This window comes from Calonectris borealis, chromosome 2 (genome assembly GCF_964195595.1).
Source record: "Calonectris borealis chromosome 2, bCalBor7.hap1.2, whole genome shotgun sequence".
In the NCBI taxonomy this organism is placed as follows: domain Eukaryota; kingdom Metazoa; phylum Chordata; class Aves; order Procellariiformes; family Procellariidae; genus Calonectris; species Calonectris borealis.
The window spans coordinates 96,497,288-96,524,780 of NC_134313.1; the positions used below are offsets into that span (position 1 = coordinate 96,497,288).

General features: G+C 42.7%; 1 protein-coding gene and 1 long non-coding RNA gene across 2 annotated transcripts in view; one reads left to right on the plus strand and one right to left on the minus strand.

The window, feature by feature from the left end:
* Window positions 1-27,493, minus strand: part of LOC142079087 (uncharacterized) — a 59,331-nt gene that overhangs the window by 3,067 nt on the left and 28,771 nt on the right. The gene's annotated exons all lie outside the window — the stretch shown is intronic.
* LY86 (lymphocyte antigen 86) lies at window positions 353-27,038 on the plus strand. Its single transcript, XM_075142639.1, has 5 exons — window positions 353-637; window positions 14,574-14,660; window positions 16,150-16,278; window positions 23,317-23,369; window positions 26,295-27,038. The coding sequence occupies exons 1-5, from the start codon at window positions 517-519 to the stop codon at window positions 26,388-26,390; spliced, it is 486 nt and encodes a 161-aa protein (XP_074998740.1). The 5' UTR covers window positions 353-516; the 3' UTR covers window positions 26,391-27,038.

A 27,493-nucleotide genomic window follows, 5' to 3' on the forward strand; every position in this document is an offset into this window, starting at 1 on the left:
AGCAGACAGATTTGTTACTAAGAAGAACATAGAAACCAAACTGTTGGCCTTGCAAAATTTGGTCTGACTTTGTGTGATTAAGATGGGGCAATTTGGATTGCAATGTTTTGCAGCCAGAAGGGCTAAATAAGCCTGCCTGAAGTCTTGACCCAAATGCTTCAAGAGAAGAAACTGGCAGCGAGAGAAAAACTAAACAGTTTGCTGCATTGTTCCAGCAGGCACCGAGGCAGGGCTATGCCATGCAGCGAGTAGGTGTGATTAGCTCATTTGTCATTAGTTTAAACTAACATGAAGCAGAAAGCAGAAGTCTAAGCACACACAAATAGCACCCTCCAATTCTGATTAGCCTCTTGTTTATACCACGTTGTGGTAGCTAAGGCTGCATTGGCTCACTTAAGCCTTCTGCAAGCACGAATGTGGTAGCTCCTGCCTCCCTTGGAGAAAGGAAGGAACACCTCCCTCCACAGAGGGTTAGCAAGAGACGGAGAAGTAATCCTGCAAACTACCACCACCACCATGAAGACATCAAATGTCCTTGTTCTCATCTTAGTCCTGCATTACATCAATGCCAGCACAGAATGGCCTACGCACACAGTCTGCAAAGAGGACAACTTGGAAATATATTACAAAAGCTGTGGTGAGATTTTTAAAATTTCCATTTTCCTTTTAGCTGGGCAACAAAGTTGTTCTTATGCAGTAAGAGGGGCTTATAAGCCAGGCAATGAATGGAAGGGTTACACTCCCAAGCCAGCACCGGGTTTCACAGCTAGAACATTTTCAGTCTTTCAAATATAGCTGGTTTGGTTGACACACACACACACACACACAAATCTTAACTGTATTTAGATAGAAGATAATAAAGAGGAAATAATGTAACCTAATTCAGAATAATAAGCAGCTGTCAAAAATCCAGTTCAGCATGAAAGAGATGACTAGGATTTTTATCTTGAAGTTAGGTTAAAAAATAAAGAGGAAGACCCTAGATCTTTATCTTTTTTATCCCTGGGATGACACAGACTCTTCAATGCACTGATCTTCTGTTTTCCTAATGTGCGGTGAGGCTGTGGTGATGTGCTTTCTGTCCTCCCACTTGGAGTGACAAGGGACCCAGCGTGACAGTGGGAAGGATTCATGTTCTCCACCATTGCCACTGTGCTTAGCAAGACTTCAGCAGCAGCACTTAACAGAGGCATTTCCCAGGGACCATAGGGTTTTGTTTGTTCTTTAAATCTGTAGAGAAGAAAAGGAGCAAGCCGCACTGGAATGACTGAAAATGAATTCACTGAATGGTGCCTGCTTTCCACCTCTCGCTTTGCTGGCCTTGTGCCTCTCCTATTTTGCTGATCTGCTTTACAACTGGGACAAAGGGAATTAGATTCACAGACGCCTCATTCATTTTCTGCACGTGATGTGAAAAGCGATTCATGGCAAACGAGCACCCTAGAGTTTGTTTTTCCAATTCATACTGATACAAAGGGTTTCCTGGGGGGCTTTTTCTCCCCTGTAGCTTTCATGCTGTTTTGCACACCCATTAAAATAAAGCCAGTGAGGGACAAGAGAAGTAAATAAATATTTGTAATGCTATTCTTTACTGGCCTACTCCCAGGAGACTGAAGTCAGGCTCCACATATTATAGATGGGTATGCTGCATTAGGAAAATATTTAATTAGATAGTGAATACAAGCTCTGGTATTACCTTTATTTTAGTAAGAATTCGTTGTATAAGTTAATTCTGTTCCCTCAACAGGTCTCAGTTAGCATGAGATGCCTTGACACAGAGGCACAGGCTACAGTTTGAGTCAATTCAAATGATGATGAAATTTATCTGCTGGGCACGTGTCAGTCAGGTATTGCTTCTTACTATGCATACCGCTGGCCTAGCTAACAAAATGCATTTGTTTAGAGGTCATGTGTCACTTATTTTGGTTTGCCATGCACAGAAAGGTAAGAGGTACAATTCATTCAGGAGGAATTCACATCTTGAGAAGCCCAAGCCAGAGACCACACAGGTCAGGTCCCAACACTGAGAGTGGTTTTCTGTTCTCCCAGGCACAGCTATGGGAGATGAGAAGATTACACAGACATGGAAACAATGCAAGAATTAAATCAGATTCCTTGTTTGAAGCCGAATTCTTCGCTCCCTTACAGCTCTAGCAGGTTCAGTTGTGACAACACTCACAGCTGCCGTCACAATGTTCTGCCCTACCTTTTTCCAGAGGCTACCATGCCTGTAGCATCAGACCAGGATGCACCATCGGCATCCCTTCTGACCCAGCTCATAGTCTGGTAGCTTGCATAAAGCGGAAAAACATAAGGAGCTCAAAAAAATCTATAGGTGAGGAGGATAAATCCAAATACACTAGTCTACGTTTCCTTCAGAGAAGGCACTGCTCTTACTGAGCACACTGGCAAGCTCACAACGGTGCCAAAGGTGCCGATCACCCTTTCAGGAGAGGGGAAGCTTTGTCCCCACTTCATTTCACTGTAAACCACAACTAGATGGGCAGAATATAGCTTCATTCTTTAGCTGTGTCCCACCAATTGTTCCCACCCAGGAGGGAACAGACATGCTAGTGCCTAGGTTTGACAAAACCCTTTCCCAACAAACCTTCTCAGGACAACTCTTTGTAACGTCAGCAAGCACAGAGTCAATGCTAGGCAACTATCCACACTCTTTAGCTATTTCAGGGGAAGACTGCCCCGTGTGTCCCTCCAGTCTGAGAAATCCCCATGGTATTTTCTGCTCCACTGAAGATGCCAGAGGATGACACATTTTTGGGATACAGTGGCCACAGTGAGGTATCTAGTATCAAAATCTTCGGTAAAGGATTCCCTGTTGGCTTCAAGAGGATTTCACCTCTACTGCTACAATAAACTCTAGGTTGTTACCAGTGAATCAGGGTTGAATCAAGTAAAATTTAAGGAAGTTGAGAGAATTTTAGCCAAGTACTTCACAACTTTATTTCTGGAGCTGAATGCCCTCTATCAACAGACTAATAGAGTTCAGACTGAGCATTTAAAAAGGAGCTAAGTGTTCATTTTTATTTGGCAGTTTATCAGATCCTGTCCTATAATGCAGTAAAAATCTGACTAAAGCCAAAAATGTGAGCTAATATAACTGTGATAAATGTAGCAGAGACGCTTCGGTGGATAACTGAAGACAGACAGAGAAAGCGTAGCAGCCTCCTGCACCCAGGAGCAAGTCCCAATTCCCTTTCGCAAGCACTTGCTTTAGCTGCATCCTGCCTCTATAATGCATAAGATACAGGCATGCATCAAGCCCCCAGCCTCACTCCATGCTCTGGATCCTTTAGAAGGATCCCAATTCCCACCCAGCCATGTCAAAGTAAACATTCAGTAACAAGGACCCCCAGGGATGCATCAAAAGAAAGGGCTGGACAAGACCTCATTGATCAGTATCATGCACTTGTAAAAAAGCCATTTAAAAGAAATCGGACAAAAATTCTCAGCAGCAAGTCCATAGTGATAAACTTGGGCTGAGAGACGGGTGGTCTAAAAGTAAAGTAAATAGACAGTATGCTGCCTCCTCTATATAACTGCAGGAGACATAACACTGAGACAGGCTATAAATAGCAAGACATTTCTCATCAGTGCCACTCTTCCTCCCAGGAACAAGTGACAAAAACGAAGGAAGATCTCAAATGACCACAAATCACTTTAGAAACCTGGGCAGGGATCCCAAGATAAAAGCGGCACAGGTTAACATCTCTGACTGAGAAAAGAGAACCATAATTGGCATGTCTATGCAGAGACATGAAAAGAACCTGCTACACAAATGGCTGATTCCTATCCCTTTTAATTTCGCAGTGATTTTTACAGTAATAACGCTTTTGATCTTTCCACCTACATTTTAAAAGGCAATTGTCTGGGAAAGCAATGGTAGCGAAGTGCCCCGAGCAGATTCCAGTGCTACTTGAGTGTCAGTCACCCACCTCAAAGTGCAATGCAGTGAGAGACTACAAAATATAACTCCTCAACACATCTATCAGCACCTGCTTCCAGACCATTCATGTAAATCTAATTGTCTTAATTAGCCATGAAAACATTCTTACAATGTAGCGTTCAAAATGGGGCCCTCTTCATAGGTTAAAGCAGGTGATTGCTGCTGCAGACGCATGAAAACATCTTCCAACTATTTTTAAACAGCTCTTTCTTGAAATGTTAGTTGGGCCTACGTCAACAAATCAGTATTTCAGAATGCCTGGTTTTGTTTCGACCAGCAAACCCAGACTAGTGTACTCAGTGATTAATAAAGCTCTACATTTAGATTAGGAACCGGGAGATTTCAGAGCTGCCTGCTGCCTGAAACTGTAGATTTCTTGACAGTGCAGAAAAAGTTACTGGTAAGGCATAAGGTTCTTAGAAAGCATCTGGAGAGCATCAACCATTAAGGACTGTTTTCTGTGCACAGGAGTAAATAACAGGGAATTTCAGGGGGATCCTCAGGAGAGTCAAAATAGTAGCATTTGAAGATGACATCTTGAGATATTCCCCAGGCTTTATAAAACACTGTTCAGACCACACGGGATTTTTTACTAGCACAGACAAACACATTTCCCAATTCATGTTTGACTTTGTTTGCTTTTTCTTCTGTTTTTTATCTGAAGCAAGGTCAATAGCCATTAGCTGAAGTTTCAGGAGAAGTAGCAATCAGTCAGTATTCATTTCAACCTCCAGAACCTAAATATGAAACTGGTTGCACCCTTCTTTGCAAGTTTTGTATCTACATATCTACAGATTTAAAAATAATAAAACATATTTAGGGATATGGGTAACCATTTGCTTTAATTAGTGTCTTCTGCTAGACAAAGAAGCAGGGCCCTATGGTCATCTCGAGAATTATTTTTACATGCTAATGTCTCTTCCTAAACAGAGCAAAGTCAGACTGAACTTATGTCCGCTGAGCTCCACGTGTGCTTGTATAGCTCTGTGTCACTCTTCAAGCAGGGTCATTTCTATAAAGCTGTTTCTTGCCCTACATTGGTAAAGTAGGAGAGAGCAGCACTGCCCACTTCAGTACAAGCTTGCATGGGATTGCATTTACAGATAGAGAAACTCTCATTTGTACGGCTTTTCTTTAAACTTATGAGCTCAGATTTGGATCTCTGTTAAAATGGTCCCTTGAAGTCAACAGGGTTATTCTGGTGTAGAACCTGCTCAGTTCAGATAGCACAGTATAGACACCCTCCTGTTAAACTCTGCTTTGAGGGAACACTTCAGTGCTTTTTAAAAAAAAAAAAAAGAAAAAGTGGTGAGTGATAGACTGGTTAGATTACAATTTTTTGATGATTTGTCTGTCCATGCTAATAGTTTCAGTATTACTAGGGTCCCCCTCACACCCTCAGCCTATCATATCATTTCTCCTACATACTGAGAGATCAAGTATACTATTTCTCTTAAAATCTTCTTTTTCCTTTTTTTCAAATAGACCTGCGACACCCATCCCTGCTCAATCAGCAATACCAACTCATAAACAAACCTGCTAAATTGTCATCATTGTAGCACTAATTTTACAGCACATCACTTCCTGGTTTTTATGTCAACCAATGTTACTAGTCCTTTTTCCTCCCTGGCCACACCCTTACATCCTTTAGTTAAAGGATAATATATAGGTTATTATATCCCATAGCTTCAGCTGGCAAAGAAAAGTCTGAAAAAAACTCTCACCTCATGCACCTTCAGGGCAAATGTTCTTCTAGACACTTGGTAAAATATAGGGTTTTTTTCCATTATTCTTTGGTTTTTTGGCAGACAGATTGAGCCAGATGCTTCTTTCGGACTTATTTATTTCCCTCAAGCAGTCTCCAGCAATTGCTTCTGCTTCTAAATTATTTAAAGCCACATGACACCAACTCCCCTCTGATCTTTTGTTGCATAGATCGCTTAATGGGCAAACAATCAAAGAACTTAAGAATTTCACTTGAAAACATTTTGTTTGTTTGTTTGCTCTGTCTAAGCCATCTTAGTGTCATAGCCTTGCTGCTATACTCACCTGGTATAGCTTACTTATTCCAGGGGGAAAACCAGATGTTGACATGCATATTTCTGGCACCAGATTCTAACAAACAGAAGCTATCATCAGAATCAAGGTAGCATAGACATGAGTGCACATGCAAATCTTCTTTTAAAGTTTTGGTCCCTCAATGAATTAAAACTACCTTATCTGTTTCATTCTCCACTTCATTAGAGAGGATTAAAACTTTCTTTTCCTATGTAACCTCCTAAGGTAGTTCTGATTTAATTTTACCTCTTCTTTCAAAGAGGGGAGAGTATTTAGTAAGTTCTAAAATGTAAATGGTAAGGAGGAGCAGGAGACAATTTCATACCTCCAAGGTGCTCTTGCAACAACATTAGGTTCAGCATCTAGACTTTGAACCATTTAGCAAAATCAGTATTAATGCTTTCACTTAGACTAGTAGTGGAGAGAATTAACCTCAGCTGAACTTTTCCCACCATGCTTTAAATTTTCCCATCTAATTTGGTTCTCAGAGGTTTCTTCACAGTGTCCATTTCTTCACCAAATCAATGAAGGTCCTGCATCACAGACTGCAAAAGAGGGTTGTTTATGTGTGACAGCCCCTCCCTGCTTATCTCCAGCTGCTAAATCTAAACTAGTAGACATGTTTTCCACCTACTGACTTTTGCCATGTCTTCGGTTGTTGTAGCTGCTGAATTACTAAAGGATCGCAAGCAGGAGGGGTACCAGCCTGAAGGGCGAGCCATAGGAAAAAGTGTTCTCCCCTTTGGAAACAAATAGGAGAGACATACCTAGAAAACTGTATATTGCATTACAGTCAAGAAGTACTGTGGGCAAGGCAAAACCATCATTTGCTACTGCACGCTAAATTTGAGTCTTTATGGAGGGAGCGGTCTAATATACTAAACAGGTGAGTCACAGCTATGTTAACAGTTTGACGAAATTTTGAGATTAGCTTCCTGTATTACATAAAGTAGAAGTTATCAAAAGGCACATTCACTGCATCAAGTCAGGAGCAAGAACAAACCACAGTTGCTCATAAGTGCTCCAGTGTAAAGATTTCTGTGTAAGCATATAAAGCATTGCTAGGCTTTCTTGACATTGTCACACTATCTCATCTAGAGCTCTCATCAAGGCCTCAGAATAGCTCTGGACCCTACAATGCTTACAGTTTACCAAAGAAAATAGAGGCAGGAGATCAGGTTCTTGCAGCAATTTAACATCCATCAGCAAAAATATCCAGAATAATCTAAGAAAAATTAACACACCTCAGAAAAACACAAAAAGGACTTCAGTATTATTGTGTGTTGGTGTCACTGCACCAACTTCAAGGAGGTTTATGGCAACCTAAAACTAGGGAGCAACAGTGGCCATCAGGGACAAGATACCTAAATACCCTGTGCAGAACCACCACGTACCAAATCCAAAACCTCCGATCTGTCCCAGATGCTGCTTTTAGACTCAGGAGAGCTTCCAGTTGCCAAAAGCTAGGATCTTGAAAGCTATCACAGATTAATTCATTGTACCAGTTTCCTCTTCACCTGAAGATGGACGGCTCCCGTCAAATGATCCAGCGGTGATCAGGCAGGCGGGAACCCAGCTAGTTTCCTCAGCAGAGGGAGCATGCCATTCCAATTATAGCTTACTGCCACACTCCTGCGGTGGATTTCAACCCATCCTGGGAAAATGGGAACATTTAGCCCATTTATATGCTGCTGATTACTGTTCTGTATAATCAGCGGTAAAGCCTGCTATCCCAGAGCATGGCATGTGTCTAACAGCAGGGCAGTTTCTAGTCATGTTTGCTTCTATTTCTGACATAAGTCTGCAAGTCTGTTGTGAATCCCCAGTCCTACTGGCAAGCACTGATATCCAGAGATCTGTCTCAAGTAGAGCAGTATAAAGAACGATAAAAAAAAACACATGAAGAGAGAAGAAACAGATCTGATTAGGGATACAGGCGGTTACTGTATGCATCTTACTCATGCAGCGCATGGTGTTTTCTTACCAACAGAAAAGAACAAAGACTTTCTCTCTCTAATACATTCCCTGCTGGACCCAAATTAACGCAGCATTTTCTTGTTACACTGCTGTAGCTGAAGCCTGCCCTGCCTCCCTTTCTCTCTCAAGCTAACTAGGACAATTCAGGATTATCAAATACAAACACAGATCTGTATGTGCTATCTCTCAAAGCCGGCATCTTTCTCAAACAGGCTTAGACAAAGCTTTCTCATACCACACAAAGCACAGAAACTCCCCTTTCCAAATACCACCGCTGGCAAAAGGAAGGAAAGTCTCCATGAACCTTCAGACACTGGGCCTCCCCTTGAGCCCTGGCAAACAGCTCTGACAAGCCTGTTGTCAAGAAAGGTGGTTTGGGCAGGAAAAGGCAGGGAGACTCAAGTCAAGTCTTTGGCAAGGCTGCTTTATGCATGCTGTGACCCCCCATACCCAAACACAGCCCTCCAGCTGCAGAGAGCCCCTCACAGCTGCTGTCTTTACAGCGGCTTCCCTCCAGCTCGTCACACCACACAGCTCCTCGCCCAGGCCACCAGCAGCTCTATGGCCACAGGTGGCAGCTGGGTGACCTCAGCTTGGTACTGGGCAAATCTCTTCCTCTCTTCTCCTTCTGCCACACTTCAAGCCCTTTGCGCATGGGCCGAGTCCTCCATCCCACATCTGTTCCTCACACCCCAAATGCTGCTACTATTGCAGTCAGTGCCCCAGCAACACATTTGGAGAAGCTAGCAGCCTTCTCAATTACTGTTTCTGAATATTTGCAAGTTTGGACATCAGTTATACTCAGCAATGAGTTTTATTTGAAATAGTAAGAGACAAAGTCTTTGTCCTTTATTTAAACTAATTTCGTGAGACACTGGAATCACCTTGCTCCAAAACTAGGGCCATAATCTATGCCTGTGCCTTAATCTAACCAAACTGTATATAATTGCTCTTTGCATTACCAGTGTTCAGTATTCTTGAGAGAGGAGTGGAAGTGATTTAAATATTGCATAAACACTTTTATTTTAAACCATATTTTAAGTTTCTCTTGCTAGTGTTCTGGGGTTTTTTAGCTTATAGATTATACTGAGACCAAATCTTCAGGCTTCCCTCTACAGCCATGTAAGTTTTATGATAAAGGAAGCAGTTATTCAGTCCACCAGCCATCTCCAAGAGCTTCAGGTTTAAGCAGACCTCAGAGACCACAGGTTGATAGCGCTGTTTGCAAAGGGGAATTCTCACAGCCTGCACCCCCAGGACATTAAGGATACATGAACTGTAGTCTTCCCTATTCCTTCACTTTAACATTGCCTAAGCAAGCCAAAGGTACAGGAGATAAAACATACCATGACTTCTGCAAAGGAAGCCAGAGTGCCTGTCCAAACTAGGCAAAAGCCCAGAGCTGGTCATGTCTGAGGTGAGCGTCTCGGGATGAAGCATCCTCATGATAAACTAGCCACAGCCAACACGAGTCTTACAATTTGTTCCGCTCCCCTCTGAACAGAGGGTCACTCTGCTTCTCCCAGCCATGTCTGGGCATGGTAGTGGCATGCAGGGAAGGCAGGCCCAAAGGGAAGCTCATTAAACTAAAGGTGCTGAGGGAAATCTAGATGCACAACTGGAGAGCTGCTAATTCAGCTGATGCTTCTTCCTCAGTACCTTATAAGTAGATTCCAGTGTCAAATATAACCTTGAGCATTCAGGTTAATCCATTTAAATAGACATTAAAGGGAAAATGTTTAGTGAATACATAAAGTCTGAGATCCCAAACAGTTCCTCATTCTTTCCCTCTCCTTTCATCACCTTGAATGTTATAAGGACTAATAATTTAATTTTATTAAGAGCTTTGAAGGTGAGGAGTGTTGGGTAATTACTAAATATGTTTCTTCCTTGTGTTAGTTTCCAGCTCCTCTAGCATCAGTCTGTCCTTGTATGACCCTAGCCAAGTGCAGCTATGTCATTCCATTCAATTATGTGGCCTATCTACTCCAAAAAAAATGTTATTTTGAAACACCCAAAGCTTACCAGTTTGGAGAGCCTTCTCACCACTGCAAGACTTACAGATGTGGACTCTTACAAGCAAAGCTTGCCTGCTTGCTGCTCCTATTCACTTGTACCATTGATTTTCATGCTAATATGGAAACAATGTGATTTTAGAGCAGATTCAGATGAGAGTAAAGCTAGTAGAGGATAGTTAACAAGATGGGGGGAGAGAGAGAGAAGAATAAGACAGAGGCTGTTATACACTAGCCCAGCAAAATTTCTATAACAGGTGCTTCCCACCTAGCCATGCAGTTTCTGTAATGCCCAGTTAGTCATCTAGCAGCTCAGGCTCTGAGGGACATAGCCATAGGGGGTTAGGATATTATCATTCCCAGCTGTCTGCTTCATCTTCCTGCTGGAGACCACTCCCAAAGCACAGGAGGCTGAACAGACACGTGGGACATAATGGCAGCCCCAGCTTACAGCCCTGTGCCTTGGTGCACACCTGTGTTCAGCAGGAGCGTGAGCTGGTGGCCCCACAACTGCAGTAGCTGAGTGTGTTCCCATCTGTTGTCCCTGTTAACTGGGGTAATCATCTCTATCAAAGGTACAAGGCTTGCAGCCAGGAGGGTCACATAGATATACCGCTGTAAATATGTCTGAGTTAATTTACCTATGAACCTCCTGCCAAGAACAAGAGCAGGAAAAGAAACTCTAGGAAGAAAAGGTGAGGAAGTCATCTGAACTTCTAGGCTGTTCTACGCATGTCTGCTCAGTCTTCTAGAAAAACCCAGCCAAATTCATCACTGTGAGCACCTTGCAATAGTAAGTCAAGTTGAAATCTTGTACTATGGTGCCACTACAGGTCGTATGCGAGGAAAACCATACCAAGCCAATATAGCAATAAATCTCCGCTAGGGTACTTGGGTAAGGGTGAAATGAGAGGTGGGATGCATGGTGTCAGCTGGCAATATGCCACGTAAGATGTGATCAGTGGCCAGGTACATCCCAAATTTACCTCTCACAAAGCAGGATTGTACTACAGAAGCCAGTCTTCAGCAAGAGCTGTACATTCAGTGCTAGATACAGTTGAGAGCTCAGCATTAGCCACAGCATCAAGTTCAAATAACAGGTCTAAGATCTTACATGCATTGATTGTTTACAAAAGCCAAAAACTTGCCTCTTTCTCAGAGCAGATGCCTGAGAGATTTAGAACTGTCTAGAGAGACACCTCAGTCGAAATCCTGCTCCCAAGCACCTTCACGTTAGCTGCAAATGTTGCAGCCCAAGCCCTTCTCGCATAGATACAGAGACACAAAAAATGCCCTTTCCCCCCCCCAATAAACAGATTTTCACTGATAAACTTCAACGTGTTTGCAAAATTTCCAGCAACATTTTAAGTGTTGGTAATATATCAAAGCTGAACTGGAAAAGCAAAACTCTGCAACCAGTTGAAGAGTTTCTAGCTTTAATTATGGAAGAGGGAGCAGATTGAAGGGAGTGGGTGGAGGGAAGTCTGGGAACGTACAGTACTGTGCACTATGAAATGTTGTAGGGAAGTGGAAGGCTGAAAGGCAGCCCCACGTATTTTAGAGATTTAACAGTAAATGTTATTGCTCTGCACATGTGAAAGACATAACATGTATTTTTTTCAGTCTAACCAGCTCACTTCAGATTGAGGCAAACAAGGAAGATTAAGTATTAAACCTCCATAAGAGACACACAGACTCACAGTTGTGCATCTGAGATGAAACACAAAAATGGCAATTGCCTCAAGTTGCCTTTGCCACACGAGGGACTCCTTAACATTTAAAGAAAGAGGGGCATAGCACACTACCTTAGTTCATAGGGCGCAGCTGAATTTACAGACACCTTCACTTATCAAATGGTTAAAAATTGCTATTTTCTTTGATTTCCTTTTAGCAGCAACCTTTCTACCTACATGTTTTGGAATCCGGACTCCCTGGCACCATAGCTCTAGCAATACAGCCATCCTTTCAATTGATTTCAGCAGGAGGCCCCCACATACACCACAATTTCTAAGATGTTGGATTGCAAAGTCATAGCCTGAATTTCCACAGGGAGATGGTCAGAATATTAACTGGGATTTCTTTTGCCAGTGGAAAAGTTTACATTTCTCAGCCACAGAGTAACAACACAAAATCCACGTGCTCTAATTCACAAATTTTGCTGGAATTTCTCATGTGAGTGCTTCCATGCTCTCTCCCTCTCTGGGGACCAGACAACACTTCTCTGGATACAGCAGAGTCTTATGCTGCATCACTAGCAGTGCAGTAGAAGACACCTATGGCTACAATGCACCACGAAATACGTCATTTGGCAAAAGATTTTTTTCTTCATAAGAAAAAAAACAAACAGGCATGAGATATGCAAACTAAAACAACCCTGAGGTCAGGTTCATTGTAAGAAACCCATGCTTTCCAGAGAAGCTTGGTTTCATGAACATCCCCTTTCCATCCAAACAGTTATTGATGATAAATTTTGAACTAAAATATCAACCTGTAGCCCTAATACCATGATTTAATTTGTTGACTAAAGCACAGCCTAGTTCTCTTTGAAAAGAGAAGAGCACCGTATATGTTGCAGTGCCATTTTTCACCATAGCTCTCTCTGGAAATTACAGAGCCAACAATTTTAGTCATTTGACAACCAGCACTGTTTGTAGGCATCGATGCCCAAGTTGCTCTAAATCTGAGCAGCTGCTTCCTGAACTTTATCATCGCACCACACACAAAACAGAAATGAGAGGGGCTTTTGCAGAAGTCCAGAGGAAAGCGGAAACCAAGCCCTGAGAGGTGGTAGAGACCAGAGGGGAAGCAGGCATAACGGTCCTGGAGAAAGGAGACGTTTGACACGTTTTCCGGCTGGAGCAGGAAACTGCTTTCCTACCCGATTCCAACAGCTTCTGAAGCTGCAATAACGAAGTGAGAACTGACAGGAATATGGAAATGGAGGAAAGAAAACCCTCTGACTCATCACACTTGAGCCTATAAACAACTCCAGGCACCAACTTTGTCCCAAGCAGATCATGCAACTGCAGAGACTGCTTTAGTGGTGTGGCGGACAAAATCCAGCACAGGAACACAGAGCTGTGAGAAATACCAGTGACTTATCGCCCTCCTTTAAACAGTTATTTTAATTTACCAGAACTTACGACTTGGGAGTTCCTTTTGGACCACACTGACAATCCGTTTGCTTGCAGAGCCTGGCTTAGTTAGAGCCCCCAGCTCCTCCCAGCACTTTAATTCATTTCATGCTCCCTTCTAAGCAATCAGGCTTTGGTCACCCAGGCTTGGTGCCTACCAGCTGCTACAGCTGTGGAGCACTGCTGCAAAAATAGGGTCAGACTATGGAGATGCTAGCTCAGCCTCACAGAGGACACACATGACAAGTTTCACCACAGCATCAAAGGAAAATTCTCCCAACCCATTATTTTCAATTCAGTAAGAAGATTACCTCAAGCAACAATAACTTAGAAACAGAATTCAATTCCCAAGTCTATATTTTGTAAATAAACCATGGAGCCTATGGCTGCTTCTGCACATGCCGTAGTCACTTCTCTGGTTTCCACAGAGAAGGAAGTAGGATGCACAGGCTGGCTGGAAACCCACCATGAGGGACAAACCTATGCCTAAAGCAAGCCTTGAGACTCAAGACGATATGCTGCCAAACTGGCCAAATCTTTCATCTCCAGCCACAGCCCTGGAAAACACTTGCACGTGCTGTTGGTTGTGGCAGCTGAGCTGTCAGTTGTTGCTGCCGGCTGTCACCAGAGAGCGACATGTTGGCAAGCCTTCAGGCATAGCACAGAGTCTCAGGGAGGCTAGCAAGGAAGAAGGTGGGAGTGGAGGGAAAGCAATTATGTTTGTACAAGAGTTTTGGAGCTCGATGCAGAGAAAGGGCTACTGCAGGAATAGGTAAAAGCCACGTTCATGTCAGTCATCAGCTGTAGGGCTCCCTTTTACCTCAGCTCTGCTACAGTCTCCCAGAAAGGGAGACACGTAGAATATTTCCCGGGTTAGAAATATCACATGGTGGTGGACCCAGCATGAAATACTGCAGGATCTCAGTTACACAATTTTATTTTCGTTTTTGGACTTTTCATCCCACTTCAGGATTCGGTTTCCCAGACAGTCTCACCAAGCCGCCTTGTGATACAAATGAATTTTAAAACATCATCATAACCAATTGTTTGTCAGTGCTGAGGAAGGAATGGCAATGCGCAGAGCCTGGGAAGAGCAGCTGTGCTAAGACTTCACTATTGAATGAGTATTGACTACCCACCACTGTGGGGAACTTGCTTTCCCTGAACTTGTCTTGTTTTCCCACACCGTAGGTTTTAGGCCACATATAAGGCTATCATCCAAATGTGCTTCAGATTGAAGTGGCAGGAAGGACAGAAGTAGCTATTAAACATGAGGTATGGGAGCTTTGAGCATATTCCTTAGAAATTCTCCAAGACGTGTAATCTGCTTTTTATTACACTTCTATATTTTATTGTTTTCTTCACTAGAGTCAGTATCTCATTAAAAATACAACTTGTTACCCACTGCTTTCTGTCTCCAAACAGATCCCCAGCAAGATTTTGCTTTCAGCATTGACCATTGTTCTGATATCACAAGCCACACCTTTAACATCAGAGCTGCAATAGTCCTAAGTAAGTGAATTGCTATTTTCTCACGGCATAAACAGGTAATTCGTGTGTGAGTGCTAGTATTAAGTAGTAAGCAAGGATGACGACCTCCTATAAAATATGAATGGGCTCCATTTCTTAGAAATTTCAAAACCTGTGTGGGGCTACAGAAATCTTGGTTCTGTTATCAGCTCTGCCTCAGACTACGTGTGTCACCCCAAGCAGGTCTTATCAGGCCTCAGCCCCTATTCCTCTCCTACCCTTCATCTGTACCTATGGATAGCCAACATGGGGGCCGCTCTAGAGCTTCTTTTCACAGCTAAGTCTTCTGGGAAGAGTCTTGTTGAATGAGACAGCTACATCACCCACACTCTTGTGTCAGCACCAGCAGTGCTTACCAAATCACCAAGGCTGACCCTTGCAGGTGGGAGACTGAACTAAGGGACTCCCACAGAGTAACGTGGGGGCACCTCCCTGCCATGCAAAGATGCATGCTGGGGAGCACTGCGGATCCAGAGCACTGCAGGAGTGCTAGCCTGAGGCAACACAGTCATGCCATCAGCTCACCACCTGTGCTAGCTGAAGTTACACCCTCCAGCACTTGACTGATAGGCAGTAAAAGGTGAAAAGCAGAACTGCATTTGAGCTAATGGGCTGGCTGCACAAGTTAATACTAGCCATAGCTTGACTTGTGATCCTTGCACAGGAAAGCCACCTTCTTGCAACCCTGTTGGCCCCAAGCTCACCTAGAACCTCTACTACCAGAGCAAAAATATGAGAGCACTGCTGTATGCTCCTGGTGCTGAAAATAAGTTTGTGTGCCAAGTGTCTTTTAGCGTTTGGGAATGCTTCCTTGTATGCAAAAGGTCTCCCTCCTGTGAGACATGCTGCCCTTTTGCCTTGGGAGCACCAGTTTTCGGGTGGCTGCAAAGTTAAACAAGCCTGCAAAATCACATTACAGGCATTTGCAAATACTTTTCCAACAACTCGGAGTACAGGACCTCCCGCTAAATCCAGTAGCCTCACTGGTTGTATCTGTGTCAGCAAGCCAGGCACAAGCAGGCAACCTCCCAGCACTGCCAAGCTGCTATGCTGGTCCCTGGCACGGGTTTGGCTCCAGCCAGCTACTGTTTTCCCAGGCAGCAGGTACAGGCCACAGGCTGCTCCCAGAGGCCCATTGGATATGGTCCCTCTGCTAAGGACAGTAGGAAAGAAAGTTTAGATGTATGGACGCAAGATTTACTATGCCAGTCGGCCTCAGAGTCAGATAATGATCATGCGCATAGGTTATTTAACAATAGAGATATATGCTATTATGTGCCCTGTTATATACTTTAAGGGACTTAGAGATCGGTTCCTGAAGCACGGATTTCTATGTATCAGGAGTACTCAGTGAAGAGAAAACATTTAATGGCTTAAACAGCAGGGAAAAAATGGAATATTTTTAAAGATAAAGTAATAGACCTGTTTACCCTTGCACTTTCTCTGAGCTCTCCTTCTGCTTTGTGTGTAGGACACAGCATCAAGGAACTGTACGTCAAGGTTGACCTGATCATAAATGGGAAGACCGTCTTAACCTACTCAGACACACTTTGCGAGCCGGGTCATTCTAAGCTTATTTTCTGTGGAAAGAAGAAAGGAGGTAATTTAGGTAGCACTCTGAGTGTTTGATGGCTACTGAATACTCCAAGCAGGATGCACCCGCTGTGCTGTTGAACGCACCAATACATCGTAATGTTCTGTTTACTTCAACAGCATGTTAACGGATGACAGAAACACAGTAGGACAGAGACATTTTCATTTCAGAGCCTGCTTTTTCCCCTAACCTGTTTACTTGCTTTTCTTTTAATACAGAATATTGCACACACATGGGATTTCAAGTCCGTAAAAAAATAACTGTGGTAATGTGACCCCATCCAACAGCAGAAGTTCATAAGCCCTGTTTATAGCCACATGGTTGTCATGTGAGGAAGAAGTATGACAAAAATAAAGGCCAGTTATGTAAAAGAAATGGCTGAGCAAACAAACAAGCCGTTCTGAACATGTTCTTCATGAACATGTTCTTCACTATTAAGCAAGTAACACTTCCTGTCCTTAAAGGCAGTTCTTAACCCACTTTAAGAGGAATTATGCTTGAATAAGCATATTTGGGACCAAGATATTATTTGATACCATCTATGGTTTGCATCTTCTTTCTGCTCAACATGTGCCTATGCAGCAGTCAGATGATTTCAGTTCATGCCAGTCAAACTGCCAACTGGTGCAGACTTGCACTAGTTAGTTTACAGTGGCATTAGCTGCCCCCAGAAAGCAGGCATCTTTGGTCCCAAGTGAGCCTGGGCACCTCAAGCTCCCTTCTGCCATGACCCAGGCCAGGTAGTACAAAGCTAGCCATGGTATGTCCAGAAGAGCTATGGTCATGCGTCTGGACTGTAATATCCCCATATCTTAAATGGTTATTTTGAAATCCCTCTTACATCACGATCATCTCTTTAGGCTGATTTTAAAATAAACAGGTAGAGCTGCAGGAGAAGTTTCAGAATTGTTAGAGCACCAGTTAGTTTCAGAAACTCTGCTTTCCTTCCATTCACTTGCATCCCTGTCCCGATAACACTGCAATAATTCATGTGCAAGGTCTATGAGTTTAAAGACCATGCACAGCACTACTTCTAAGACAGCCCCTGGAAAATTACTAAGACATTTCACACAGCATAGAAATATCACAAAGAATAATAGAGAAATGCTGCATGAGCAACCAATTATGTAAATCCTGTAAGCCAGATAGACAAAAAAAATTAAATTCAGAGGTTTCAATTGTGTGTTGAATTACAAGGGGGAAAAAAAACACCCACAGACCTGCTGAAAAACTATCATATTCTGATGAAGTACTAAATAACATCCTTTAGAGAATACATTAAGGAGAAGTAGAGTCAGTTCTGAGCTGAGCACCAACTACTATTCACACGTTAAGCCACAAAGCCAAAACCTCCTAGGATTTCCAAGTCCCTTAATCTTAAACTGACAGGTGATTGTTTCTACTAATTGAAGTACATTATGATATGAAACTATAGTTCGTCGTTTAAATAATACTATATATCTTCATTTAGAAGCATCCCTAAGTTAATGCAAGGACCTCTGCCACACATTTTTTAATACACACCCTCTTGTTCAATAGCTGTTTTCATTTAGTAATTAAGTCATAGTGGCAAAGAAGTGAACTTTCAGACTAAGGTTCAAACTGAAAATGTGGTATTTCTTAATTGGTTGACATTGGATTCTAACCCATGTTTTAGGACACAGAATTGAGCTGAGGACCAATTTGAGACAGTTCAGCACAGTTATAATTTACCATATTAGCACAGCTGTAAATCTGACCTATGCAGAAAGGACAACATTGTGAATGGCCACATATGCAGCCTAGCAAAGATACAGAGCAGATAGCCCTTTCAACCAAAGGTCCCTTTTTCGCTGTTGTACAGGCAACATTTCCAACATCTGGCCAGACCTGACCTGAGTTTAAATATAGTTCCACGCAGAATTTTCTTGCCTTCCACAAGGAGGCCAAAAATTGCCTGTTCCTCCCTCTCCCAAAGTGAGACAGAATATAGTTCTGCTAAAGGTTTTGTTAGTCCACTCACTCGTGTGGACAAGCAGAACAGAAGTTACAAGGAAAAGAGACTTTTAAGAGCCGGATGTGGCAAAGTCTTGGGTGTTTGGTGTTGTTTTATTTTTCTTTGCTCTCCTACGATACTACAGTTTTGCCATGACTGGAAATACTTTAGGAGGCTTAATATAGCTGGAGGTTTGATGTTCATCATAATCATATAGTATTTACTATTTATGTTAAGCAAAGGTCACATCTGGCACTCCTAGATAGGATTCCAAGATCTTTTTCTTTGAGCTATATGCCTGTCGTGAAATTCTTAGCTCAAAGACTGCAAGGAAACAGGCCACTGTCCATTTAAGAACAATAATAACAAAATTGCTAAACGCTTTGTGGCATAACATGAACTCAGCTCTTCCTCTTTTTTAGTAGAAAGTGCTGGTTATTCCCCATTTCCTCCAAAGAAAGTAGTTACGTAAGATTTAACAGGTTTCCCAATGCAATCACTGAAATCAGAGAAAAAGACCTATCAGGGTAGTATTTAGCAATGTGCCAACCACAACTTGCAGGCTTAAACAAAGCTTCCTGACAAAAGACAGCTGCTTCCTCTGCAAGTCCGCAAGTTTTCTTTCAGCCCCAACTGATAAAGGCACCATCAGAGCACTTGCATGATTCCTTGTGCACACTCCCAAGCCATAGAGAAACACCCCCCCGCCCTTGCTTCAGACCTCTGTTCGTTACATTATTGCCTCTTTCGGTAGGTATTACAGTGAGCAAGTTTCTAAAATAGTATTTGCGAATAAAAGTAGAAAATGTGGCATGAATTACAGAACTGGGTATCACATTGAGATTATAGGTACATGTTTCTGAGAAAGCAGCCACACCACAAAGCTAGGTCTTCGGGCTGATACGCAATGCCATCTTGCTCAGCCCCTTCATCTCACTTTTTCTTCCCCAGTAAAGAGAGCGGATGTTTCTCACCCAGCTATGTATCTATATACATTTTTCTCACTCAACTATACATCTATAGCTGGCAGTTATTCAGATCATTCCTGCATCCCTAAAACTCAGAAGTTGTGTGTCGGTTGCATGGGTGCAAGATCATGTCCTAGAAGAACTCCAACATGAAGCATTTAAGTTCTAAAAAGATTTAGAACATAGAAAAAGGAAGAGGTGGGTGCAGATGTACAGGGCCTTTATATAGTACAAGAGTGTGAGAATGTTTAAAGATTTTTCAGTGCAAGGAAGATTTGAGAAAGAGGAGTGAGAATTTCATTATAGGTGTTTTGTCAGGAATGAGAGGCATCTTCACGATAAATGATAACTAGTAACTTGAAGTAATCCTCAGGAAGTTCTTACACATTTGAAAGCTCTGCTTCATACTGGAAGCTACTAGAGGCCTTCTCAGTGGCAGGGAAAAGGACTAAGTTACTTTTGGTAGAAACAATAGTGAAAAGCAGCTACAACAGATACAATAATATCACCTTGAATCAGTAGTATGTTAAAAACGTTTTCCAGGATGCTCTACAGAAGTCACCTTCAGTTAAGTCTTTAAGAAAAAGGGCTGAAAATGGAAGGTGGACTGAAAGCACATCACTGATGACAGCATGCTTGACAGATACCATAACTTACCAGCAGGCCAATAAAGACATAGGGGAATTTTTAATTGGAAAAATGCACTCATGATTTATGTTCTTCCCAATGTTCATATATTTTTGAAACTACATCTGGGCTTGCTCTAAAAAGACCACAGAATTCTTTCAATGAGCTAGGCTCAGTGTTTGTGACAGTTACACTTATTGAAAGAGGATGAATGCATCTGTTGCAATGGAGGAATGTAAAAATATATGAATATATGGAGAAAAATGTATGAGTATATGAAGGATCCTGTGATAAACTACAGTCCTTAAAGCCCTGGAGGATGTTTACACCTCTGGAATTATAGCAGAAATCCTCATGTGAGAGGAACATTGAATAGGCTTTGAAAAGCTTGATCCAGCCAGCATAGGCACTGAGGAGGTTGCAGTGGTCTAAAGTGAGTATAAATGATAAAATTAAGCAGGTCTATGGATCCATATTATTCCCTGGAAGGTCTCAACTAGCTGAAAATGAAAGCTGCCCTTGCTTTCCTATCAGGACATACTTTCAAAGCAGGATAGTCCTTTCCCCCCAACACCCCATTGTTGAAGCAAGGAAGGTTACAAGGGTTTTCTAGAGGCCTGATTACAGAACCACAGAATGGTTGAGGTTGGAAGGGACCTCTGAAGGTCACTTAGTCCAACTCCACCCTCCTCAAGCAGGGCCACCTACAACTGGTTGCCCAGGACCGTGTCCAGGTGGGGTTTTTAAGTATCTCCAAGGATGGAGACTCCACAACCTCTCTGGGCAAACTCTGCCAGTGCTCAGTCACCCTCACAGTAATATAAAGTCTTTTCTGATGTTCAGGAGAAACCTCCTGTGTTTCAGTTTGTGCCCGCTGCCTCTTGTCCTGTCACTGGGCACCACTGGAAAGAGTCTGGCTGCATCTTCTTTACACCCTCCCTTCAGGTATTTGTACATATTGATGTGCTCTCCCCTAATCTTTCTGTTCTCTAGGCTGAACAGTCCCAGCTCTCTCAGCCTGTCCTCATTGGAGAGATGTTCCAGTCCCTTAATCATCTCAGTGGCCCTTCACTGGACTTTCTCCAGTAGCTCCATATGATTAATAACTGTGAACTACTGCAAGACCCCTGGTTAGAAAGAGCTAAATGATGGCAATGCTGAAGCACAAAGCAATAAACATGGGCCTCAAACTGGACACACAGCACCTAGCTCCACAGTTTGAGATTCCCTAAAAGATAGTACAGCCCATGAGAGTGACTCCATTGATTACTGAGCAAAGGCACAGCTACCACAAATCAGAGCAATCATGGAAAACTTCTCAGAGAGGGCTGAGGCAGAGCCCTAAGACTGCATTCATCTAGCTCTGATGTAATCATTACTTTGTCACAGCAAAGTAGGAAAAAAATAGCTTCTACCTACACTGAAGGAGAGATTAGCATTGCCATCATTTCAGAAGCAAATTTATGGCCTGATGACTCCTACTTCATTTTAAAATACAGGCTTTGCAGAGCTTGGATGCTGCATCTGTATGTTTAGATTCCTGATGGCTTTCCAACAGACTAGGTGAGACCCTAACGAGCCGCATGATCCAAGAGGAGTCTCCATGTCCCTGTGGAGAAGGACATGTGATAGTTCACAGCCCAGTTTCCTCTTCACTCTCCTCTGCTGCCATCCAAGATTTGCTAGGCTCAGAGCTGACAGTCAGACAAGAATCTCTACTAAACAAAAGGACACGCAAACCACTAGCCATGCCATTGCATGCTCCACACCACCCTGAGGGGGCAGCTTGCCATATGGCTTAGCACACATCAACACGCATACAGCTCAAGTCCCAAGGCAGTCACTCATCACCCAAGTCATGCAGTCTGCGATGCCTTTAACTCCCATTTAGACTCCAGTAAGCTGTGAACTGAGAAGTGGGCTGTACTGTATTTTTAAAATTCTTGAGTCACCGCTCTCTGCAGCGGAGAAGTGTCAGACTCCAGGGCTCTTGCTTCATGCAGAAGCAAGCAGCGATGGTGACTGCTCTTTGAAAATTAAAAGACTTCTTGGTGTCCAGGTGAAGTAGCCAGGGATGCAGAGGGGAATGAGTACACTATGAGTGCTGCAACATAATTGATCAGTTTGGGAGTGACAAGCCAAAACATACTTATTTTATTCTCGGTTTTTTTATTAGGTTTTTCAGGACAACCCTGAGAAGTTCTGCATCTTCTCCACCTCCCAGGATCATTAGGGCATTACATTTAACAAACTCCTCATTAATGCAAAGGTGTAGGACATAGGTGATGTCTCAGGTTTCTCCTACTCTTTACCTAGTTTATCTTACAGTCATGATAAGTTTATTATAAGGCATTGACTAACATTTCATAGCATGTATGGAGAAGACCTTCTGTGGACTCTTTTCCAAATCAGATACCTACTGCATGGTGGGATGGACCATACAACATAAACACATTACAAACCTTTTGTCCAATCTTTCACAAGAAACAGTTTAAACCAGCACAGTGAGACTGGACTAAAACAACTCTCTAGAAGTGACAAGCATCAAGATGCCAGCGCATACTCATATAAATAAGACGAAACACTTACTCCTCTGTCACTGTCGAAGTAAAGAATATTTCATGACACCTACAAAAGAGAATCCTTAAACAGTTCTTAGACTTTTTCATGACTTGTGGAGGGCAAGTTGTGCAAGAAATTCTGAGATACTGAAACATCTACAAACTTTATTTTCAGTCAAGTCTGCACAGTTTGGCCCAGTAAGCTACGAAAAAGTAGGAGGAAGTGCAGAACAGCTTGCTAATTCTGTCCATTAATGCCAAAGTTGCCCTTTCTTCAAAAGCAAAAAGCAAGCATGCTTTACAATTAGGGAGATGAGGACTGGAAGGTGGAACTCCTGGGCTCTATTCCAGTCACCAACACAACTTGTGATGGCTTTAGCACATCATGTAACTTCTTGGTGAACGCTCCCTCAGCAGTGAGATAGACCTGTTCTTACTACTTGAAGGTCATGTTCAGCAAGCAGTCAGAAGTCCACACTTACAGAAACACTCAGCTCAGATTGGTTCTTCTTAAAGTTACCAAAACAGTATAGTTCAACTATTGCAGCTGCAGGTGTTTAACAGATCATGCTAAAGGACTTGTGTCCAGCAATCCTCCTCCCATTTCCCCATTTGCAGGATGCATGCTGACATAGGAACACCCAGCCAGTTGTGCAAAGCCATGCCCCCCTACTCCACTCAGACAGGGGCTGCAGGTCCTCCTTTAGCCCCGTCTCTGCCCTGCTTTCCCCATAAGGCAGTACACATCCTGACATTTCTCCCAGGAGGGCTGTTGCAAGACTGTGTATAGAGCATTTTGCAGTTCCTTAACACTTGTCACTGGAGCACTCTGAAGTGCTATCACAAAAAAGCAGCTGCTTGTTTCCTTCATATGCTGCGTGTCTAACCACCCATCACCATTTTTGCTTTTCAGAACACCTCTACTATGAGGGACCAGTCACACTGGGGATCAAAGAAATCCCACAGGTAAGTTGGTCACAGCTGTGTTCCCAAGCAGAAGGGCTTTCTGGTTGAGGTATGGTCAGAGGACTACCAGCCATCACATTAGCATATTCCAAGTTCCCCAGCTGGCACACTGGATCTGATAGTGTTTACATGATTAATCCTTCTCAATACAAAACTAAGTGGCTTTGCTTAAAACATTAGAGAGCTGCCATTATCCAGAGATGGACAGGTTTTCTTAGGACAGCAGATCCCCTCTGTCAGCACTAAGTCATGCAGCCATACAATTCTTTAGTAGGCTCCCCCTCTACTACTCTTAAAATGGCAACAAAAGAATCAGCTCCAAGGGACTCCTGAGAAACCAAGGCTGCAATTCAGCTCACTCCTTACTGGGATGAACGATGCGGAGAAGCTCATTCATCCTCACTGGTTATAAAGGCAGTTTAGATAACTATTGCAATTGTATGTATTCCACTGCACGTATACACATATATGGTGTTAGATACAGCAACAGAGGTATTCTAGGTTGCAACTGCAAAGTACAAATTATTGGGCCAAGAACACTTTCTCTGGACTTATGGAGCCTTAAAGTAAGAAAGTAGTTTCTTAGAAAGGTGAGAAAACAGACAGTACTCTAGGCACTGCTCTGAATTTCCTGGTCATCCATTACAGATGCTCTTCATAAGCAGCCTTCTCCCCACTCAACTATGTCTCCTTCTTAAACGTCAACCAAATCACATTGCAAAGCCAGATAGGTCTCAAATGCTGAATGCACCACAGTGTTTCTTAACTGGGTACAACATGAAGCTATATTTGACCAGTAAATAAGAAAGGATTTTTAGCCACATACACAAAGAGACTGGATTGAAGGGGAAAAGGCAAGATCTGGATCATTAAGGCATCTGGTTGAGAATGTGGTGGAAAAAGAATCACAGTCACCACTGCAAAAGCACACAGTTCAGGTGGTCAGTCAAACACTCCTTACATTTACTCACACAGAGAAGCACAGCATGAGCTCTCAGTTCTTCAGCAGTAGACATAAAACCTACATCACAGCCTCAAATATGTGGTCTGGGGCCTGCTCAGCACCAAATTGCTCCAGGTGCAGGAAAAGGATCAGGACAGGGCTACAAAAGAAGGACATAAGTCCCAGAGAGCCAGGCTTGCCAAGACCAGCAGAGGTGATAAAAAGGATGGCTTTTGGGAGGATTGAGCCTCCATAACAGCTACATTCTCATGTGTCTCAGTCTTCCCTTGGTAATAGCAGCAACCACAACCTTCATTTTCCAAGGCTTTCACACAGAGAGCTGGGGCCCCTTATGCAGACTGTTATCCTACCCTTACCAGCCTGCTTCCCTAAAGGCTATGCCTAGAGATGTTGTGTTTAGCAATGCCTTTTGTTCTCTCACACTGGAGTGCCCAAGCTCGTATGAGTCAGCATCCTGCTCCAGGAGCAGCTTTACTAACATACTGAGAACACATCTGTAGTAAAGGCTCTAGACAAACTGAGGAATAGGTCTTTAGACCAAGAGGAAGCCCTAGAAACATCCACACAGACCAGTAAAACTGCAGTTCTGGGCAAATTAGCTGAATTTGGAGCCAGAAATTCTAAGACTGTTCACAATCTTCTTTCAATAACAATTTTTACCCATGAGCAAAAAATTATTCTGGAGGAGGAAAAAAAAAAATCTAATCACTAAAGAGCAATGGAAGTAAGTTACAATAAATTCCCTTCCATGAATGAAACTATAAGCTTTTGGAGAATTAACATGCTTGTGAGAAAGGGAATAGGAAGCCTTTTTTGTTAACTAATCAATCAAATAACACCATCCTTCCATGCTGGCAATAAGGAGTTATTCCATGCAGCAATCATCTTCTGCTCGTTACAAAGAACGGCCTCATCTGAGCAGCCTGAAGGACATTTGTGGAGTCTGCACAGCACTTACAACAAGGCTGTATTCTCATGAGTATGTTGCCATTGGGCCTTTCTCTAAATTTGGATGTCACACTTAGCTTGAACCTCTCTCTGAGGACACAGGCCAGTTATTGCTTTAGAAATCCCATGGTAAAAGGCAAATGCCAAGAAGCCTGACTCTTCTAGCTGTGCCTCCTTCTACTCCACAACCAGAAGAGTCCTGAGCAAGGCAAGAGATTTCTATGGTTCAAAGCCAGGAGGCCACTGCTGCCAAGTTCTCCTAGCCCAGGTTTTTCTTCCCTCCACCCTCCAGAACAAAACCAGAAAGAAATACTGCAGTGCCAGCAATCTAGAGGGACTGAAATCTAGTTCACCTCTTCCTCCAGATCTATTAAATGAGCCTTGTCAACTCCCCTACCCAATGCTGCTTCTTCTCCAAGTGTTTGGAGAGAGCCGTTTTGACCAATACAAAAAAAAGCCATGACTTCTTTAAGGTTGAGATTTTTTGCACTGCAATGATCCAAGTTCTCCCCAAAGCCTGAATTATTAGTCATTTTAACTACACAATCTGTAATTAAACTACCTCTTGTTTTATTACATAGGAATTCATCACACATTGAGACATTTATACACACACCAAACAACAAGATCCAAGGAAGAGAAGTGCCAGACAACTGAGCACCTCTTCCCCTTCCAGTTACTAAACAGCACAGGCCATAATGTGCTTGCTCATAAGAAACATGAGAAGTTATACAGATTTGAAATGAATTTTTATGCATCAAAACATTTGTTCCCCTTGCATTGATTCAATTTTGAATTTGTGCTGTCAGCATTGGTATCTCTGATGAGAGTATTTGGCAGAAAATATGGGCAAACCTTTTACCAGTTCTGAAACATTTGGACAGGAAAAGTTTTGGGGGAACTCGATGGGAAGAGTGTTATTCTGTTTCTAGGAAGAGGACTCCCTCATAGAAACAGAAGCAGTTATATACTACTGATGGGTTAATCTCTTGCTTTGTGTTTGTCTCATACAGGGAGATTACACTATTTCAGCAAAGCTGACTAATGAAGATCATGCCACTGTCGCTTGTGCCGATTTTACCGTGAAAAATTATTTAGAGTATTATTAGCAACAAACCAATTTCATGAAAGCTACAGACTACAAAAGCTATTCAAGCCAAGTGAGCTGCTTGCATGCTACAATGATTCTGAAGGAAGTAATCCCCACACAGTGGTTCTGATGTTATTCCTCTTTATAATTCACTATATTCAAGAAGTCGCTAGACCCTCTAGTGGTAATTTTATCTCTAATGCACACTGTAGCCCACTTTTTGCTTCTAATATATACAGCTGCAAGTAGAGAGTATCGGATACCAACATTCTCATCTTAGGATGAAAACAGCATGAGGCAGAACAGGCAAGAGCCTAAACATTAGGTTTTTTGCAGTAAGTTATGGAGGTATCCGTTTCTAACACAGGCTAAAGACTTTCATATGTATCACATATTATGCAGTTAGAGCACTCAACATTTTCAATCATCCCTGGGGCCTGTCTGGAGCCTCCACTAGATTTTGTTATAACCACAGAACAAAGACCAAATAGGATGAACATGCTTTTTTCCCAGTGATCCATGTCCTGCCACTGGATTCATATCACTCGAGTCTTCCGGAGTCTACCTGGAATTTTTTATTCTTTAATGTCTTCTAAGTGATATGTGAATCATTCTGTACCTAAGCTATGTGCTCTTCTTGCTTCTCAATAAATTCATAATGAAAGAATGATTTTTCTCATTTTTCCTCCTGATTCCAGGATCTATCCAAAGCTTAAACTGGGGGAAAAAAAAGGAAGGAAAAATGATTGAGGGAAATGAGTTAAATGAGCACTTTTTAAAAATATGAAATATCAGTCATGTTGACACACATTTTATGTTAGCAGAGGACAAACTGTTCCTTGCTTTAAGCATGAAGCCCCAGGAGAAGTAAACACAAATTACACTCCCAGGTGCAGCACATTCCCCAAGCCCTCTCATTCCAGGAACCTTTGCAGCTGGCGTAGCTGATGGGTAGGTAGATAACCAAGCATAGGGCAGCACATGGGATTAGGATCTTGGGTTGGGGAGTGTGGAGACCTGTTTGGGAGACTTGAAGTGTAGGGGAAGGATCAGGAGTAGGGTTGAGTTCCGATTTGGAAAGGTATGGGCAGGAATCAGAACCACAGAAGGGTCTCCTGGAGC